General features: G+C 41.2%; 1 protein-coding gene across 1 annotated transcript in view; it reads left to right on the top strand.

The window, feature by feature from the left end:
* birc6 (baculoviral IAP repeat containing 6) overlaps nucleotides 1–21,267 on the top strand; it is a 223,932-nt gene that overhangs the window by 35,535 nt on the left and 167,130 nt on the right. The window contains exons 10-24 of the mRNA XM_037681007.1: nucleotides 1,403–3,064; nucleotides 4,549–4,698; nucleotides 4,788–5,013; nucleotides 6,525–6,685; nucleotides 7,356–7,487; nucleotides 10,138–10,269; nucleotides 10,605–10,771; nucleotides 11,051–11,184; nucleotides 11,327–11,488; nucleotides 11,581–11,712; nucleotides 12,063–12,160; nucleotides 12,262–12,409; nucleotides 18,751–18,884; nucleotides 19,296–19,442; nucleotides 19,529–19,716. Of these exons, the coding sequence (XP_037536935.1) occupies nucleotides 1,403–3,064; nucleotides 4,549–4,698; nucleotides 4,788–5,013; nucleotides 6,525–6,685; nucleotides 7,356–7,487; nucleotides 10,138–10,269; nucleotides 10,605–10,771; nucleotides 11,051–11,184; nucleotides 11,327–11,488; nucleotides 11,581–11,712; nucleotides 12,063–12,160; nucleotides 12,262–12,409; nucleotides 18,751–18,884; nucleotides 19,296–19,442; nucleotides 19,529–19,716 (3,773 nt within the window). The remainder of the gene's footprint in view (nucleotides 1–1,402; nucleotides 3,065–4,548; nucleotides 4,699–4,787; nucleotides 5,014–6,524; nucleotides 6,686–7,355; nucleotides 7,488–10,137; nucleotides 10,270–10,604; nucleotides 10,772–11,050; nucleotides 11,185–11,326; nucleotides 11,489–11,580; nucleotides 11,713–12,062; nucleotides 12,161–12,261; nucleotides 12,410–18,750; nucleotides 18,885–19,295; nucleotides 19,443–19,528; nucleotides 19,717–21,267) is intronic.

Here is a 21,267-nt window from a genome sequence, read left to right on the forward strand (position 1 = left end):
TGAATTAAAATTCAGATGAGTGACAGAAGACCAGACAGTTTATCAAAATAACAAAACAAACCCTAATATTTTCATACAAGATAAAAGATGAGACATCATTTGCATCAGTAGAGTCCATGTTGCATTCTAAATTATACTTGTAGATCTGCCAGTATGGCTTCCTCTTCTCCCCATTTGTCTGTGCCCAACTTCTCACACTGCCAGCCGTCACCGCCTCTCCCCTTCACTGAACTCACCCCACCACTTCATCTGGAAACTTGCAGGCAGCGACAGATGGAGACAAATGGGTCCTCCTGCCTTGAAACAAAAAACTTACAAAACTCTTAGACCCATAATCCAGAGGACCTGACTTAACTTTGTTAGATTTTTCTACCAGGATTACTTTATGCATCAGGATATCTCAGACCCATGCCTTTCCTAATGAGAGAAAACGTGAGAAGTGGCAAGACATTACTAAAGTGGTAGCCCATCGTGTTGCTGTCATATCAGCTCGACAGGACTTCTTGTTTTTAGTGACAGCAGTGCTAATTTCATCAAGGCGGTGTAACAATAAGTCGGTTCGGTTTTGCTCAAACTTTTGTCTCGTCTTTGGTGAGTGCAATATTTGATCAAGTCAGTATTCCCTTACCATTATACAAGCAGGGTGCCCCGCCCCGTCAACGGAACTGAGCACCCCGCCTACCGAACAGAACTGCGCGCACCCCCACCACCTGTCAGTACAGACGTAGCACTAAGCTAGCTGCGTGCAATACAGGCATGCTAGCTAAAAAGTTAAAGGCAGCGTGACACGCTGAAACACCCTCCCCCGTTTCGAAAACTGTTTGTACAAACAGCACTCGCAGCTCAGCTGTGTCTGTCTCTTCTTTCCCACCCCCACCCCCCAGAACTGCCAGTACAAACACACGCAGCTCAGATGTGTCCCCCCCCCCCCTCAACACAACAATCACGGATGAGATGAGTCAGAGTCAGTTTCTTTATTGTCATTCGCACCTCATGTGGTACATGTGGTGGAGCGAAATTATGTACACAGGGTCCCAGTTACATCCAACAATAAAATTTATAAGAAAAACAGTAATAACATCTAAGATATGAACTAAGAAAAACATCAACTAAATATACACTAAGCACTCATAACATAAAAACATTGAACATCAGCACAAACATGCACACAAACATGAGCGCCCCACTATGGCAAGTTATCTAGGGGAAACACTGCAAGTCATTTGATGTTTAGCCTTTTGTTATGTTTGCGAGGTATTTCTTCTGTTTACAGAAGTGTTGCATAATTCTGATTGCAACTTTACATATTTATATGTATAAGCAAAAGACATAAAAATGTAACTGGTCCAACATTATAATGTTGACTAGAGAACCCTCACATCTGGTATTGGTTTGATTTCAGGCCACCCATCCCAGTGGGAGAGCATGGACCTGAGCCTCGGGGTGACGGCGTTAAGTGTACTCCATCAGCCAGAGAAGCTTCAGTGGGAGGTGGTGGCCAGTGTACTGGAGGACACAGTGAAGGACTTGGAGGAGCTGGGAGCAAACCCCTCATTAAACCAAACCAAGGCCCACAGCCAGGCAAAAACTAAAGACAAGGTGCCCGAGCACCACAACATTCCCTTTCCCTGCCTGTTGGCTGGAGGCCTGCTCAGTTACTGCTCAGCATCCAGCACCCCCATGCCTGTGCCCCCCACCGCAACTCCATCTTCAACACGTAGGACCACAGGGGGTCCACATAGGACTCAGGGCCCTGAGACTTTCCCTGGCCCTTTACAGGAACAAGGTCCCATGGAGATAGATCCTTGTAACCCCCAGACTGCAGCCCAGGAGCAGAGTTTTTCTAATCTTTCAGGTTCTCAGCTTACGAGTCCCTCCTCTCTGCCAGTTGTACGAAGAACTATACCGATGCTGCTCCTGTACAGCATCAGAGAGGTGGACGACAAGTCCTCAGGACAGGTCTTTGCTCACATGAACAACCTGATGAGCAAGGGGCTCCATGAGGAGGGCTTCACTGTGCCACAAATCATTGAGATGGAGTTTGATACTCATGAGCAGCTGCTTCTTCAGGATCCTCCGATCACCTACATTCAGCAGTTTGCTGATGCAGCAACTAATCTGGCAGGGCTGGATGGTCACATGGACAAATGGAGCACGTTGGCCGCAGCATCTGTCTCCACTCCACCTCGACCTGGAGCACTGGTGCAGTGCTTGAGGCTGCCAAAACAGCTGGAGGAAGAGAATCTTTATGTGGACTCCATTATGCCGTGTTGGGACGGAGTCCACCTTCTGGTTTGCTTGCAGCCTTGTGGCTCCGAGTCTCTCAGTGCTACAAACCAAGTGGAGGCTCTGAACAATCTCAACCGTCTCCATTCAGCCTTGTGCAGCCAGCGCAAAGTAGACCCTCTTCACACAGTGGCCAATGGTGTGGAGGGCCATCACCCAGGGGGGTCACCACCACAGACTCCCCTCATACTACCCCCAGGAGACCACCAGCAGCAGCAGAGGTCCCCGAGTCGTGGCAGTGGAGGGGGCTATCTTGCACTCTACAAGCTCAACTACTCCACCCGCATTGTCACTTTGGAAGAGGAGCCCATTAAGGTGCAGCAGATCAGGGACTCTTGTGATGCCATTACCTCCCATATATTACTCCCCCCAGATGTGCTTGACAGCAGAGAAGATGAGAGCGAAGAGGCCTCTGAGGAGGCTCTTCCTTCCGCTCCAAAGAATGGTTTATCTGGGCTTGAAACAGGTCCAGGAAGCTCTGCTTGCTCTGGAACTGGGACTGCATGTGGAGCAGCCACAACCAGTAGCAGCATTGGTGTCACCAGTCTTTCCACCTCTGCCTCCAACCATAAAGAGTGCAGACGAGCAGATATGGCAGGCCTGGGTCACCTGGTGGTCACCACACAGGCTGGGTATATTATGATTTTGGACTTGACCACATTGGAGGTTCTGGCTAAAGTGGAACCACCTAAAAAGGAGGGGTTAGCTGAAGAAACGGACCCTTTTGTCTCAGTTACTTACTGCTCTGGGACCGACCGCCTCTGTGCCTGCACTAAAGGTATGAGTTTTGTTCTGTACTTCCTTATTTTGAAATACGCATTAATAATGGCTAATGAAATGGACAGACAGAAGAAATTGTGAACCCTCGTTTAAATATTTCATATAGCTTTTTATCACAAGGATGACACTTGTTTTTTTTATACGTTTATTTTCTCTTCATTTTCTTTTTTTTATTGTTTTGGGAGCCACAACTTTATTTGCAGAAATACACATTTGCTTAAATGCTTCAAATGTCTATATTTAAGCCGTCAGGATTAAAAGAACAGTTGTAGGTTTTGGTAAATGTTTTTGTGTAGTAGTGTATCTGATGTGAAATCCAGTTTTAACAGGGTAGTGGGTACATTTACATCAAAGCCTTTTTTGCCATATTATGCTCACTAGAATATAGATTATAGCCTAATAGATTATTAGTTTTAATATTTTTCAGTTTGTGTTGAGAACAATGTTCAGGTTCGACTACTCATTAGTTCATGTAAATAAACTTGTTTTGCAGCAGAAACCACATTTAAGTTGGCACTGCTACACGACAATTTTAACATAACGCAACTTGTGACAACATTTAAACAAATATAAGAACATTGTAAAGGTATGATTTTTAAAATAGCCATCAAGAAATACATAGGTAAACAAAAAAACAAAGGGAGTTTGATTAGATTTGACAGTTCAGGGAACAAGAAACCAAACTTTTTGGATTCACAGCAGATGCAAAATGCTTGTCATCTGAGCTTTATTAGAATTACAATATCCATCCAAATTTTAGTTGTCTAGATAAAGTAGTTTTGAATTATAATGCAGTATTTTACTATTGTGTCACGAAAAACGTGAACACTTGCTTCTAGAGGTATTTGGCTGTTCCAACACCACAGTGGTCCCAAACACATTAAAACTGAATGGATAAACAGGCTAACTTTAAGCTTGTCAAATGACCCTACAAGGTCTAGACTTCAACCCTATTGAAAACATGTGAACTATGGTTCAATGGCAGGTTCAAGACAAGAAACCGGACAATTGAAATGAGCTCTAAACAATTCTTCTGAGGAGAGTGGTCAAATATTCAACCAAAATTATGCCAGAAACTGGTTGATGACAAACCCCCCCCCCAAATATTATCAACGGTGTATGTATGTATATATGTATTTGAGCCTGTTTGCATAATTTAAAGTAAATCCACAATAAATTTTCACGGAAAAAGAATAGTTCAAATTGTTTAGTGCCTGAAATTAATTTTACCTTCATGCTCATGATGGATATAAACTGAGCACAACTGCAGGTTACTGGCCAAGAGATTCTGAAATATATATATGAATACAGTCATCAGATACCCAGCTGATCTAATAGTTAATAGCTTGGCCAAAGTAGGAGATGAAGCCACTGACATCCCTCAAACTCCCAGAATCTGAGTTTCTAGTAAAGTGGAAGAGTAGGGCGAACTACAAGTTTTTTATATTTCTTGATTTGTGTGACTTTTGTGTTTTGCTGAAGGTGGAGAACTTCATTTCCTTCAAATTGGAGGTGTTTGTGACGATGTAGATGATGGAGACATGTTTATTGATGGCCCCCTTTCTAAAGGGGCTGAACCACTGCTTGAGGGGGTCAAGCCTTCCTCCAACCCTTCCAGTCCTGGAATCACAGGTAGAACTGACACAACCTCAAAAATTCAGTGCATTTCCTGTGATGTATTGGATCATGTGGTTAAATATTTCCACTTGGTCTTTGTGCAGGAGTGGATCTCCTGGTGGACCAACCACTGACCACTGAGGGCCTCATGTCTTTGGTGGAATTGACTCGCTTTGAGACACTGACGCCTCGTTTCTCGGCCACCGTGCCCCCATGCTGGGTGGAGGTACAGCAGGAGCAGCAGCAGCGACGGCACCCACAGCATCTTCACCAGCAGCATCATGGAGATGCAGCCCAGCACACCCGCACCTGGAAGCTCCAGAGTTACAGGCACAACCTTGTTTTCATGGTTTTAGTTTCTCAATCATTGATCCAGATGTTGTCTTTAAATTAATATGCAACAATAAATAAATTGGACATCTGTTCACAGTACTTAACTTTCAGTAATATTGTTCAGTAATATTATTACCGTGACATTTAGCCACCATGTGACTACGTTTGTGGTCAGAACAGCAAAGCTGCCTGCTTTTGTCACCCAAACCCATCACCAATGATTGTTTTTGTTCTAAAGGTGCTACTTCTCTTTTCTTTACCTCCAACCAAAGCATACTGTCTTGTTGCTGGCTTTTATCTTTAAACCTAAATGTTGAGACAACATTTAGTCATTGATTGCTATGGTAATTGATTATTTTAATTATTCCATCAATTACTTGATTAACTGGTCAAAAAATATTTTTATTTAAAATGGGGCTGGACGATATGGCCAAAACTTGTATCGCGATATATTTCTTAATTTCGGTCGATAACGATATAATTCGATATCGATATAAACAATATCAAAGCCTAAGAAAAACTGTAGAAACTGTACAAATGAATTAATGTTCACCTTTTATTTGTATTTAGCCTTCAACTAAATTTGAAATACTATCAAATAAACATAAAAAAATCTCAACTTTGTCAATATTAATAGTTTTAACTTCAAACAACATAACCTAACCCATGCAGCAAACATCTGCGTTTGCTGCATGGGTTTCTCTTGATACAGCTGGGGGTGTTGTTTCAGAGACACGTTGGCTCAAACTTTTCATCTTCTGTCTCGCATCATATTCTATCGAGTGGAATAAGTTAATGTGTTCCCACCGCTAGTTGGAACGACTCTCCGTCACATTTTGCAGCACATGAAACCTGCAGTTTATCGAATCTTAGATAGCCGAACCACTTCCACACCGTCAAATTAGTCTTTCCTCTCTTATTAATGATGTCATCCTCTTTCTCTTGGCTTGTGAAACCTTGTTCAGTCACATTGTGACGGTCATGGGCACTCATTTTGAAGTGAAAACTAAACACTCGTTGGAGATTAGCCTAGCCTGCTACCACTAACACCTTCTGGACTCGAACTCTGCATAACATCTACGTCACCACGCACTTACGTAGTTGTGTCGCACCATTTTCTGTTCGGGTTGAAACTGAAGCGGCCGCTCAACCTGAACAGAAAAAGAAATGCGTCAGTGAAACTCTGTAATCATATTGAAATATCAAAAATGTGCTTAAAACTCATATTGTTAATGAATAAAAATATATTGCGACATATATCGATATCAAATTATTGTCCAGCCCTAATTTAAAAGCAATAATTCAAAAGGAAAAAAGAAGTCTCTTAATTGTAAAGGATAGTTAAAACATTTTTCAAATAGAGCAACAACCCTCTGTTCAGTTCAGCGTTAAACCTATTTCCCTCCTTCCAAACCGTGACGTCCCACAGGCCACACCCCAAAAACAAACAAACAAAACAAAAAAACGTATTTCTTTCATTTTTTGATGTTTGTTTTGTTTTTCTGCAGTTCCAGCTGGGATGAACACGTGTTTGAGCTGGTGCTGCCCAAAGCCTGCATGGTTGGCCACGTAGACTTCAAGTTTGTCCTGAATGCCAACATTGTGAACATTCCTCAGATCCAGGTCACGCTACTGAAGAACAAAGCACCCGGGCTGGGCAAAGTCAGTGGTAAGGAAGCCATTTATTTACTTGCTGAAATTATTATCCATCTTGTGTGATGTTTGTCTTCATGGCAGAATGTGGTCCTTGACAGATGCTGAAACATCTGTCTGCACTGATTTTTGTCAGCTTGTGTGGAACGTAACTGCCAGCTCAATACTTGTTTGTATTTGAGAGGAGTGAAAACGTTCTTGCTACACAACTGGCCCTGGTTTACATACTTTATTACATTACAAACATTTACGTTACATTTGAGGGAGTGGTGGAACAGAGGTTAGAGAAGGTGGGCCTGTGACCGGAAGGTCGCTAGTTCGTCTCCCCGGACTGACAACATTAAAATGTGGGTGGGAAAGGTGAAACGCCACACTCTTGCCCCACTCTGTGCCCTTGAGCAAGGCTCTTAACCCCCGCCATTTGCTCCCCCAGGTGTCCTAGATAGCAGCTCTTTGCTCCACACAGAGGGCTGTGGTAGCTCACTGGTCTGTGGTTGCGTCAGGAAGGGCATGTGGCGTAAAAACAATTGGCAAGTCTTTGTGCAAGTTAGTTTGATACCTCTAAAGAAGGGAGCAGCTGAAAGAAAAAACTATTTTTTTTGCTCATTGTGAAATAAAGAAACTAATGTGGTATTTGTCCCGACAACTGCAGCGTGTCACACTTTAGTTTGTCTTCTCTCGAGTAGAGACAGCAGTGGACAGACAGATCTCCTTTCCTCTTTCAAACCTTCTCCATGCAAACGGTGAGAAGAACGGCCAGCCTCTGCTGCAGGACTTCACAGAGGACATCCAGTTCATGGACATCGAAGAAACATCAGGTAAAAACTACATTCCACCGCGTTGGTTTAAGATTAGTTGTTGTTTTTTTTCAGATGCTACAGAACTCCAACTCATACAGATCAAACTACATTGCTGTCAGGAGTAGAGCTTGATGATTTTACCCAATAATATTTTAATATTTTGAGGCTTTATAACAATATAGTGTTTCCCCTAGGTCACTTATGGCACTCATCTCTTAGATGAGTTTTGTCAATGTGGCGGGGGTGTGTGAGAAACTTATGTATTGCGTGCTACTTTTGTGCTGGCAGTTGTCAATTGGGGGGTGCGGGGTTGTGGGTGAAGGACATTTTTGGTAGGCAAGCTGCTCGGTTCTGTTGACAGGGCGGGGTGCCCTCCTTGTGTAATGGTACGGGTAACACATGCATATTAAATATGTTCAAATTAGCTTTTAGCCACTGTATTCATTCCAACACTACAGTTTTCTGAAGTCAGGAACCATGATTCAGACCTCAGATCTCTGATTTTGTTCTTTCACTGGGTAAATACTTGGGATGCACCGACACGTTTTTTTTTTTTTTACACTTCCGATCCGATCCCGATCCCATTTCGATAACATGATCAACATTGATTTTATACGCTGTAATAATCTCCTCTCAAGTAAAATTTGTACAAATATATGCATGCATGTCCAAAAAGGCAACTTGAGGTAAGTTTTATTAATATTGGATAAGTTTTAAAGTTAAAATTAAATTCTGCTAAAACAAAGCTTTTTCTTTTAATTCCTAGCTATAAAGTGGATATTAAAGTGATTAATTAAGTGATTGTTTAGTTATTTTATATTTTTTTAAATAAGGGACAGATGTAAGATTTTTTTTCTTCTTTCTGCACTCTTTTCATTCAACGTTTTGTTTTTCATGAATTTGTTTTGTTTATTTTGTTTCTTTTAAATGAATGAATAAATGAATTAAATTAAATTAAATGTTAAATGGCTTTAACATCTGCTACGTTCATGGCATAAACCAGCTTTTTGTTTCATTTAAAAATATATATATAGAATTTTCTTGTAATTTTCAAATCATGTTTTTTATGATTGTCTACTGTTGTATTGATAAATATCTCCTGGAGGGAAAACTATATCTTGGCTGCAAGTATCAAGCTGTGAAATCCTTTGTTTTCTACAAATGATAGTGGTTGGTCATTAATTATGAAGTTTAGCAACTTCTCGGCAAACATTTGAGCTCCGTGGTTTCAGCGATGTCTTTTTCTTGTTCAATCCGAAGCAGGCAGCCTGATTTGGGGCAGCCCCGCTCAGTCTGTCCCTCCTCAGAGACGGGCAGACTGAGGGGGGCAGATTGGACGTGGCTGGCCAGGGTTGAGTCGCCTCTTTCGGTTTGAGCAAAGAGCAGCGCCCCGCTGAAGCCACGGAGCTCGAATGTCCAACGTAAAACTAACTTTACCGCGGTTTAATGTGGCGCTATGGCTCTGCAGACATTGCACGTTGCTGTCTTGTTTTGTGGTGTTTAGTGTAAAATACTTCCACACAGCGGACATGTTTAGATGAAAAGTTTGTTAGCTGTTAGCCACAGTGCTGCTAACTCAGTCCTCACGTTGTAGCTGGCTGCAAACTATGAACTGGATTTCCTGAATGTGAGGCGGGTCTTATTACTCTGGGTTCATGAGACACGCCGCCGTTCAGGAAATCCATTTCCAAAGTTTGAAGCCAACATGCATCATGGATCAGAAATCTCTGCAGTTTGGATTGGAAAAATCCGTTGCGCAAATTATGCTGGTATCGGAGACAGATACTGGATCGGATCCATCTCTAGTAAATAACAAACTTTACAACTGGTACCTTTCATGTTGCAACTGTAGAAGTAGCTTTAACCAGTTTGGATCCAGCACAAAACTTAAACTACAGTTAGGTTTAAAGTAAATACAGCACACATTGTGCCTGGAACCTCTTAAAATGATCGATCTTAAATCACAGTGACCACTGATTTAAACCTGGGACAGGCTAGTGAGTAGCATTCTGTTTGATTCTGATTCTGCACAAGGATCTTTTGATGATAGCAGTAATTAACAAGTCCTCACTAACTTCTGTTGAGCTTTAAAATAAAACTTTATACGTAAACACCCACCATAGAATTTTCTGAATGACTGGGGCCAAAGACTCTACCAGAGTTTTCTGAATGCGGGGAGTGAACTGTGGTTTGTTAAAAGCACATGGAAAAAGCTGATATCCAAGTCCATTACATGCAGAAAATGAAAAGATTAAAACATTTTTTTGATATTAAAATTAGTCATTAAAAAGTTTGATGGGGGAGTAACACTCAGTACATCAAATATTCTCAATTTTCAGTATCCACACATTGTTCTCTACAGCCCCCCCCCCCCCCACCCCACACACACACACACACTCACTGATCTCTGTTGTACGTTTAAATGTAAAGTTGTTCAGGTAGGGAAAGGTGTGTTTGGATAAAGTTGTCATGTTTTAGTATTTTGTGTTAAACATGTAGAATTAATGACTTGGTTTTAGACAACGTGATGCTTCCTAACAAAATAAAAACAACAAATTTTTAAAATTTAAATTAATTTCTCTAAAATGCTAAATTCAAACCTGACTTTGGTGTTTAGTTCTTAGAAACAGTTTTTTCTGGATGTGAGTACCTTCAATGTTTATTGCAGGCTCGATGTTGTGTCCGTTCCTCGAGGATCACAAGGAGGACATTCTGTGCGGTCCAGTGTGGATGGCCAGTGGACTGGACCTCTCTGGGCACTCTGGCATGCTCAGCCTCACCAGTCCCAAACTGGTCAAAGGTAATAATCTGCTGGTTTTGTCACCTTTGTCCTGAGATGATCAGACATTACCTGTGTTTCCAGTTGTACAACAGTTCAAAGCTGCCACAATTAAAACTTGGCTCATCATGTTTAGTGTTTCTTGAGTTATGTTGGCTGTCGTCTGGTAGAATTTCTAGTTTCGGCCTCGGTGTTTAGATTTTTAATGCTGAGTCATGTGAGCAGAGGGTCCATCGTTTTGAGTTTATTTTCTTGTAAAACATTTTTCTTATCGCAGCCAGTCAGCTCAGGTTTTTCTGCTCAGCAGATCATGTTTGAAATCACGCATGAAGGTGTAAAATATCTCTGTGCTTCAGGCATGGCAGGAGGGAAGTACCGCTCCTTCCTGGTTCACCTCAAAGCTGTGAGTGACTGTGGCATGGAGGAGGGTCCGAGGCCCATGGTGAGAATGCCCAGTGCAAAGCCTCAAAGCTCCAAAGTCCACTCCCTGTCCACCCTGCTGCAACAGGCTCAGACTTCCAAGGTGAAACTGGTTCTGCTCTTTGTTTTAAGCCACTGCTTTATCCTTTCTGTTTAGATTTATGCTGAGATTTTTTTTTCTAATTTGTTTCCTGTTGGTGACCCAAAAACAGATCCACTTCTTGTGTCTTAATCCAAAAAACTTATTTTTTTCTGTGAGGGTACAGTTTTGGTCAGTGTTGGTAAAATAAGCACAAAAATATTGTTCAAATGTGTGTCAGTCTTTATCATAATAAAAACAAACCCTTCCATTTCTTTTTTTTTTAATGTTGTTTTTTTGCAGGAGAGGGCTTCTGCGGGAAAAACTGAAAACTCAGCACAGTCAAAGAAAGTTGAGAACCTGCGAGGCTGTGACCTGCTGCAGGAAGTTTCAGTCACAATCAGAAGGTTTAAGAAGACGTCAGTTCCCAAAGAAAGGTCCGTTCTTTCCCAGAATGAACATGTTAACGTCTCGACAGTGACAAGATGCTCACAGAAGTTGTGTTTTTGTCCTCAACTGTAGTATTTTTATAAATTTGACAGGTTCACTTTTAACTTGTATCTTGTCTGTGCTTCTCAGGGTCCAACGCTGTGCTATGCTGCAGTTCCCAGACTTCCACGAGAAGCTGCTGGATGCTCTGTGTCGGCGGACGGAGGGCAGCCTGGCCACTGAGCATGCTCAAAGCCTCATTCTAGACATTCTGTGCTGGCTCGCTGGAGTTTTCTCCAACGGACCCTGCAGGTAAACCCAAACCCGAAGCACACAGAAAGTAAGATTAATTCCTTAGAACATGCCAAAACATTCAACTAATTAATTGTGTCTTTTGGTTTTAGCATCAGAGAAGGAAAGGAGGACCTGCTTGCTAAAACCCAGACGAGGTTATTAGAAATAGTTCGGGTGTGTTTCTTTGAAGCAGGCCGCAGTATAGCACATAAATGTGCTCGTTTTCTTGCACTTTGTATAAGGTAAGAAACCATCTCAATTTCTGCTGAGAAATATGATGCATCTTTTGTCCACTGCAGCACTTTAAAGTCTGCTAAAAATGTTATGTTTTCTAGTGTATTAACCATTTAAAAGCTGGTAAGGTTAAAAAAAATTGTTAGAGCTCAAACTTCAGGAAGTTGTTCATTCTCAGCTTCTCAGATGGCATATAAAATCATAATGTATGAAGTGGGGCAGGAACTCATTTACATCTTACATATGTTGTAATGGGAATGCCATTTGAATTTTTTGTATCAAGAATATTTACAATATTGTATATTAATTATATATTTTATATGAACATATTTGTAATATTTATAATGTTGTTTTGTAGCAATGGCAAAGGAGAACAAAGTCAACAGGGTTTTGGTGTGAGTCTTTTGAAGGCTCTTCTTGATAATATGCCTTATTTACCTGCAGCAGCAACAGGTGGTGAGTAACAAAGTATCCACACATAGCAACAAACAGCAGCTCTTTATTTTAACGTTTCCCCAGAATTTTATTAACAATCTCCTCCCTCTGTTTACTCCAAGGTTCAGTGTTCTGGTACTTTGTGTTGCTAAACTACGTGAAGGAGGAGGATCTGGCCGGCTGTAGCACAGCATGCGCCTCCCTGCTCACTGCCATCTCTCGCCAGCTGCAGGACCGACTCACTCCACTGGAAGCACTGCTGCAAACCAGGTACAATTTTACTTTTTGTTTTGTTTTGCTTATATAGCACAGAGGTTAGAGAACGTGAGTATGTGATCGAGAGGTTGCTGGTTTCAATCCTGGGACCGACAAGCAAAAATTTGGGTAGAAAAGGTGAAACAACCACATATGCCTGTTCCCTCATTTTTTCGTCTCTGTGCCCTTGAGGAAGGCCTTAACCCCCACAGCTGCTCCCTGGGTGCATTAGTAAGTAAATAGTTTATTCATAGTGCGCTTATCACAGACATAAGTGCTGTACAATAAAAATCAATGCTAAAATATACAAAGAATAAAACAAGCGTAAGAAGCACAATAAAATCATGACATAAAAGCCTGAGAGAATAAAAGTGTTTTCAGTTGCTTTTTAAAAACCTCCACAGAGTCAGCAAAACGAAGCTGCAGGGGCAAACTGTTCCACAGCCTTGACGCCACTGACTGAAAGGCCCTGTCACCTTTAGTTTTCAGCTGCATACGTGAAACATCCAAGAAATTCAGTGTCTGGGATCAAAGGCCATGAACAGCAGAGTATTTGGTTAAAAGCTGACAAAGATACCCAGGAGCATGCCATTTAAAGCTCTGTATGTCAGCACAAGAAGAAACGGATTCTAGACTCCACTGGGAGCCAGTGTAGTGAATATAGAACAGGAGTGATGTGATGGTATTTGCTGGATTTGGTGAGAAGTCTGGCAGCTGCGTTCTGTATTACTTGTAGATGTGAGACAGAAGACTTGCCCAAGCGAGTAAAAAGGACATTACAGTAGTCCAGACACGATGACACAAAAGCGTGAATAATTTTCTCTAGGTCAATTCTGGAGACCATAGATCGTATTTTAGAAATGTTTCTTAAATGAAAGAACCAAGAACGGGAAATGGCTTTAATGTGAGACTCAAAGCCTAATGATGAGTCAAATGTGACTCCTAGATTTTGTTTTTTTAATTTGGTTACTGTTCAAAAAAGAGGCAGTTGTTTGACTGATTTTTGGATGTAGGTGACTGGGAGCAGTTATCACAGTCTTCGTGTTACAGGTGTTTAAAACCAAGAAGTTTCTGGCAAGCCAGTCACTGATATGGGACAAACATTGGACAAGGCTGGCCAACTTGTCCAGCTGGTGTGGTCTAAACGAAAAATACAATTGAATGTCATCAGCATAAATGTGATAGGAAATATCAGAAAAGGACTGAATAATGCCAGCAAGTGGGATAATATAAAAGGAAATCAATAGTGGACCCAGAACTGAGCCTTGTGGCGCCCCACAAGTTAAGGGGGCATAGTCTGAGGAGAACCTGTCCATCTTGATGCAGAATGTCCTGTGAGATAAATATAAGTGAGCCAGTCCAAAGCTGAGCCAGAAATACCAGCCAAAACTGTTAGCCTATTTAATAAGGTTGCGTGGTCGACAGTATCAAAGGCAGCACTAAGATCTAACAGGACCAACACAGAGCATTTTTCTTCATTGGCAGCCATTAACAGATCGTTGTGGACTTTTACTAGAGCAGTTTCAGTGGATTGGTGTTTTAGAAAGCCAGACTGAAAGGGATCAGAGATCTGTAACTGACAACCAGGATCTGAGTTGGGTTCCTACAACTTTGTCAAGTAATTTACTGAGAAAAGGCAATTTTAAAATGGGACGGAAGTTGGAAAAGGAGCCAGAATCAAGATTAGGTTTCTTTAAGAGAGGGATCACTTTGGTGCATTGAATGGCAGCCCTCTACTCCACACGCAGGGCTGTGGTAGCTCAGTAATCTGTGGTTGCATCAGGAAGGTCATCCGACGTAAGAACAATTGTCAAATCCTCATGTGACTTGGCTCGCTGTGGCGATCCCTGAGAAGGGCAGCAGACAGGGATGGATTGGTGGGAATCATAGTAGAAAAATTTCTGAAGAAATGTTTAAAGGTGCCACAACAGCTACAGCTCAGAATTCCAACATTGGCTGTTTCTATAAAGCTCAAAAATAATTTGGAAAATACTTTTGCAATAATCTAAGCTGCCAACATGCTGACTTTTTGATATATAAACTCTATAAGAAGTGTAATGATAACCAAGAGCAAAATAAATGTTAAAACTGCTGCCCAATGGCTCATTAGGGTCACTATGGTAACCTTCCACCTGCATCTGTCATGGCTTGACAGCACTCCTATTAAGACAGGACAGACAGGTTGGAAAGTAAATTCTGAAACAATTACTGTGTTAAAAAAAATATCCTTTGGTTTCTGAGCTGAAAGTGGCAGAAACATCTGGTCGTCATGTCTGTTTTTGTGAGGCATTTTAACTGTTTGTAACTAAAGAATAAATACAATGCAGTCCAAATTATTATACAAATTGTATTTAAGTGTCCTAAAGAGTATTTTTGGTTTTTCAAACTCATGGATGGTATTGTTACTCGGCTCTTTGGATCACTGTAATCAATCTCAGACACGTGATGAAAAGTTTGCCTGGTGAGGCCAATTAAAGGAAAGACTAAAGGACGTTCCACATTATTAAGCATGCAACCATTTTCAAGCAATATGGGGAAAAAAGGATCTCTGCTGCCGAAAAGCGTGAAATAGTTGAATTCCTTGAACAAGGTATAAAACCTTAGATTTTTCACAAAATCTTAAGCGTAATTATCGTATTGTTCATAAATTTGTTTCTGATTCTGTACGGAAAGCTATTTCATTCAAAATTAAATAAATAAAAAGTGTTATTTAAAAAATATGAATAAATATTCAATTAAACAAATAAATGTTTCTATGAAATAAAAATTTAAATATGTTATGTTTTTATGTTCAGGGGGATGTAGATGTGTTTGTTCCTTCTGAAGTCCACAATCATCTCTTTTCTCTTCTTCTCATTGATGTGAAGGTTATTTTCTTTGCACCAGCTCTCCAGATGTTCCTCCTCTTGTTTGTAGCTGGACTCATTGTTGTTTGTGATGCATCCCACCACCACTGTATCATTTGCAAACTTAACGATATGACAGCTTGGATGAGGATGAGTTGGTGCACAATCATACGTGAGCAGAATGAACAGGAGAGGTCTCAGCCCACATCCCTGAGGAGAGCCAGTGCTGAGGGTTATGGTGGAGGAGAAGTTGTGGATCCTCACTGACTGTGGTTTGTTTGTTAAGAATTCTAATACCCAGTTGCAAATGGAGGGGCTCAGTCCTAGTGTGAATAGTTTGTCCATCAGGATTTTAGGCATTATGGTGTTGAAGGCAGACGTGAAGTCCACAAAGAGCATACGGACGCAAGAGTCCTTCTTATCCAGGTGGGTGAGAGCAGTGTGGACCACAGAGGAGATGGTGTCCAAAACAGTTACACCTTTGTGGAATCATTGTCACCAGTTATGTAGTAACACTTACTGTGAATCAATGTCACTTGCTGCTGTGCAAGTGGAACACACAACAAGTGGAATGAGAGGCAATTAAGACAACCCCTTTAAAAGAGTGATTCTGCAGGTGGTAACCACAGGTCATTTCTCTGTTCTCGTCCTTTCTGGTTGAACTTTTAGTCACTTTTTCATTTTGTCAGTACTGTCACACATAGAGGCATCATGAGGCGTTTTTTTACAGCCCACTGAAGTTGCTCAAGTAGTGCAGCTAATCCAAGATGGAACATCAATGTTAGCGGTGGCAAGAACATTTGCTGTGTTTCTCAGCACAGTGTCCAGAGCATGGAATAGGTACCAGGAGACAGGCCAGTACACCAGGAGACATGGAGGGAGCTGTAGGAGGGCTACAACCCAGCAGCAGGACCGCTACGTCGTCCTTTGTTCAAGGAGAAACAGGAGGTCCACTGCCAGGGCCCTACAAATGACCTCCAGCAGGCCACTAATGTGCATGTTTCCACTCAAACTGTCAGAAACAGACTCCATGAGGGTGGTATGAGGGCCCGACGTCCACATATAGGGTCTGTGCTTACAGCCCAACACCATGCAGGACGATTGGCATTTGCTAGGGAACATCATTGGCGCCCTGTGCTCTTCATGGATGAAAGCAGGTTTACACTGAGCACATGTGACAGACGTGACAGAGTTTCGAGACACCGTGGACGACATTATGCTGCCTGCAACATCCTCCAGCATGATCGGTTTGGTGGAGGGTCAGTCATAGTGTGGGGAGACATTCCTTTGGATGGCCGCACAGCCCTCCATGTGCTAGCCAGAGGTGCTCTGACCTGGATTAGAGCATCAGTTAGGTCCTGAACAGTCTGTGGTGGCCTTGGTGGATTAACCGAAACATGATGTCCCAGATGTGCTCAATTGGATTCAGGTCTGGGGAACGGGCAGGACAGTCCATAACATCAATGCAGGAACTGCTGACACACGAGGCCTAGCAGTGTCATGCATAAGAACGAACCCAGGGCCTCTGCACCAGCATATGGTCTTTCAATGGTCTGAGGATCTTATCCCGGTACCTTATGTCAGTTAGGTTGCCTCCTGGACGCCTCCCTGGTTAAGTGTTCTGGGCACGTCCCACCGGGAGGAGACCCAGAGGAAGACCCAGGACACTCTGGAGGGACTTATGTTTCTCGGCTGGCCTGGAAATGCCTCGAGATTCCCCGGAGGAACTGGACCAAGTGGCTGGGCAGAGGGAAGTCTGGGCCTCCCTGCTTAGGCTGCTACCCCTGCGACCCGACCCCGGATAAGCGGAAGAAAATGGATGGATGGATTTAGTTATCGATTTCCCCGACCTATAAAACTCATAGATGGGCTGCATTGACCCTGACCAGACCCGCCTCACAGAGAAAACCCCGCCCCCTCATTTGAATATAAGAACATGAAATAAAAAGTGCTTAAAATGAAAAATGGGTTTAAAAAGTAAAACCCCTGAAACATGTTAAGTAGCTTTACAAAATAAAAATGTCACAAAGTGAAACTCCATTATTAAATAAATAAATCTTGAATTAAATAAAAATAAATCTTGAAAGAAATAAAAAATAAATCTGGGATAAAACTGAACATTTTCTATTTGAATGCTTTATTTCATGGGAACATTTATTTATTTATTGGAATATTTATTAATAATTTCTATTTATTTAATTTTGAATTGCATGGCTCCATAATTGAGAGCACACACAAGTTTGTGCAGATAAAAGCAGAACGAGGAAGATTTCTGCCAGACAAATGCATTGGATTAAGAGAGAAGCTGCTAAGATATCTTCAAAGCTGCAAACAGATATTTAAAGCTGCTGTTGCCTCTGGAGTCCCTCAAACATTAAAGTGTAGGATCCTCCAGAGGCTTGCAATTGTGCATAAACCTTATATTCTGCCACCCCTAACCAGTGCTCACAAGCAGAAACGGCTGCGGTGGACCCAGAATTACAAACGGTCTTGTTCAGTGATGAGTGCCGTGCAACCCTGGATGGTCTTTATGGAGTAATGGATGGGTGCTGGACAGCCACCATGTCCCAACAGATCTGACATCAGCAAGGAGGTGGCGGAGTCATGTTTTGGGCCAGAATCATTGTGAGAGAGCGGATTCACCCTGTTAGGGTTCCTGAAAGTGTGAAAATGACCTGAAAAGTATACAGAGTTTGTAATTGACTACTTTTTTTCATGGTACAAAAAGAAGAACCATGCTTTCCATAACACAATCATATTCATGCATGACAATGCACCTTCTCATGCTGCAAGGAATACCTCTGCATCACTGGCTGCTATGGGCATAAAAGGAGAGAATCTCATGGTGTGGCCCCATCCTCCCTTGACCTCAACCCTATGGAGAATTTTTGGAGCATCATCAAGCAAAATATGTTTGAGTGTGGGAGGCAGTCCACATCCAGACAGCAGCTCTGGGAGGCTTTTCTGCCATCCTGTAAATAAATTCAAGCAGAACCTCTCCTAAAACTCAACAGTTCACTGGATGCAAGAATTGTGAAGCTGCTGTCAATCAAAGGGTTCTATGTTAAAATGTAACTTGACCTGCTGAGATGTTTTTGATAAAGCTTTTGATTTCAGTAAACTTGACCTCCTCCTACTGCTGCAAATTCAACAAATGACCACTTTCAGTTCTTTACAACCTAAAAAATGTTTAGAAACTCTGTGTGTTTTAATTTGGAACATTGTATTTTAAGTCTTTTATTTTTTTTGGGGGGGGGAAGTACAGTTATGATTGTGAGATTTTTTTCCATCAACATTTGAATTATACTCGTAAGTGTTGACGACTTGCAATATTTGCTGACTGTTATTGGGAACATCAAAGAAAATATTTGTGTAATAATTTTGAATGTGGTGTAGTAATACAAATGCTGTATTTCTTATGTCCCTTAATAGGTGCTTTTTAAACTGCTGGGTTTTGTTTCATGTGGAACGTCTTTTGTCTCCCCCCCCTCTATGGTCACTTCTGTTCAGGTACGGTCTGTACAGCTCTCCCTTTGATCCGGTGCTCTTTGACCTGGAGGTCAGCGGTTCCTCCTGTAAGAACGCCTTCAGCAGCAGCACTGGAGTTCAGTCAGATGAGATTGACCTCTCTGACATCCTCTCGGGTAGAACCACAGCAGACACTATATTTACTGTACTTCAGCCTTTTTTTTACCTCTCAGCCTGCTTGATGAGCAACTTCTTTATCACAATAGTTAATTTAATTGCACATTAAAGAAGGTGATTGCATTAAGATTGTGTTTGTTCGTCACAGTAAACAGATATTTTGGATTAAAAAACTGTAATCGTTCTTATTCCATCTGTCACCAAGAGAAAAATAAACTTTACAAACATGTTTTCAGTTTATGACATTTAATATGTGAACATTTACCTAACACTGCCTTTACTTTTTTAATGTTGATTCTCAAAAATCAAAACTTGTTTTTTTAACGGTTAATTCCAAAAAGTCTGCATTTATTTTTAGTAGATTGCTGAAATGAGGTGCTCAGGTTCTGAATGTTTTTTCTGTGTTGCAGGAAATGGAAAAGTGAGCAGCTGTGCGGCAGCAGAGGGCAGCTTCACCGCTCTGACTGGGCTCCTGGAGGTGGAGCCTTTGCACTTTACTTGCATCTCCACCAGTGATGGAACACGGGTGGAAAGAGATGATGCCAGCATGTTCACTGGTAACTCCTGTGATTTTAGTTAGTGTTTGCTTAGGTTTTTCTTTATCAACAGGTTGTTTTTCAGCTATACTTCATTTTCACTCCAGTAAGCACGTTTGGTGTGACCCCAGCTGTGGGTGGCCTGTCGACGGGGACGGTTGGAGAAGCTTCAACGGCTCTGAGTTCTGCAGCTCAGGTGGCTCTCCAGTCTCTGTCTCATGCCATGGTGTCAGCTGAGCAGCAACTGCAGGTCCTGCAGGAGAAACAGCAGCAGCTATTAAAACTGCAGCAACAGGTGAAACTCCTACCCTTTGTAAAACGCTCCTCTTGAACCCAGTTGAAATTTTAACATTAACTTTAACACAAAATTACAAGGATTGTTTTTTCTGATTGCATGCTGAACACCTCAAGTAAACCTAGTCAGTGCCAAGAGATGTTTGATTGGCTGTGCAGTTTAAGCATCAATCTTTTTAGATGAATACATGCATTAAATACTACAAGACCCAATCCATTGGTGAGTCCTGACGATTTACAAATGATTGATGATGGATGACTGGACAAATCATTTTTGTTGGTGAAAAACAAAAGGTTCTCCCTCAATCTGAACTTTCTGTGAATTTCAAACCAAAATGTTTGAAGTGATTTTTTTTCCCCTTAAAAATGTGCAATTATTTGTTCCATAAGTACAAAACACCTGTAGCTTAGTTTCTTAGTTTGCAGCTTGTTATTTGTGAACATATAACAAACATACGTTATCAGTCCCTGAAAGTAAATTGTTTGGCTACTGTGCTTCATAAAAAGGACGAAAGTAAGAATAATCTAAATTTAAGACTTAATAATTCAACTAAAGTGGAAAATGAAAAGAGAAAAATAAGCACAGCATAAACCATTAGTTCATTAGGGTATTTGCAATACCATTGCTATTCTTACTGTTGAAGGACACACACACATTATTTAAACACATAAAACTTAGAAACTCAGTTAATCTAAAACTAATTTAAATTAATTTTTTTATTTGTATTCCCCTGTCCAAGGCGGATTATATTCTGGTATAGTCTTCGTACGTCTGTACGTACGTTTGTCCATAAACATCCTCTTGTCCGGCCCATAACTTCTGATCCGCTCAAGATAACTTAACAAAACTTCATACACATGTCATCATTAGACAGTGTGTCACAAAAACATTTTATCACCCCACCTCCAAGGTCAAGGTCACAAATCAAGGTCAAAGTTTAAACAGGTATTTTCTTGTCCTGCCATTAATTTCTGAGCCGGTCAAGATAATTCAATAAAACTTACACATATGCATCATCAATAGACCGAGTGTCACACACTTTTCATCACCCCAGCTTCAAGGTAAAATGTTTTACAAGGTCTTTACTTGTTCATGCCATTGCTAATTACAATAATGTTAAACACTTTTCTGAAGTTAAAAAGGTCATGTGGTAAATACATATGTTTCAGGATAAAAACATTTTTGTGGCACTTAAAAACATATTTCCTTGTGGGCACAGTTAGTTCATGGCTGCTAAATCAATGTTCATTCTTCACAGATGATTTTTTGAAACTTGAGTCTGGATGTGCTATTAGCTGTCTTGGGCTTCTTCTGTGCCATTTGTCATTTACTACTGATTTTAGCTGCTTAAAATCTAAAAATGTTATAGCTGTGTTGAATTGATTAAAAAAATGTAGAAAAATCCTTTAATCAGTGTGTCGTGTAAAATTTTAGGAATTTTAGCCTGGAATGTATTTAGAAGTCAAGAGATTTTTTTATATTTTATTTTTATTTTTTGAGGGTCTTATAATTTACCGTATCTTTTGAAAATGCAAACATCTCCTTATCTGG

This window comes from Nematolebias whitei, chromosome 1, assembly GCF_014905685.2.
Source record: "Nematolebias whitei isolate Nwh7 chromosome 1, NemWhi1, whole genome shotgun sequence".
Taxonomy (NCBI): domain Eukaryota; kingdom Metazoa; phylum Chordata; class Actinopteri; order Cyprinodontiformes; family Rivulidae; genus Nematolebias; species Nematolebias whitei.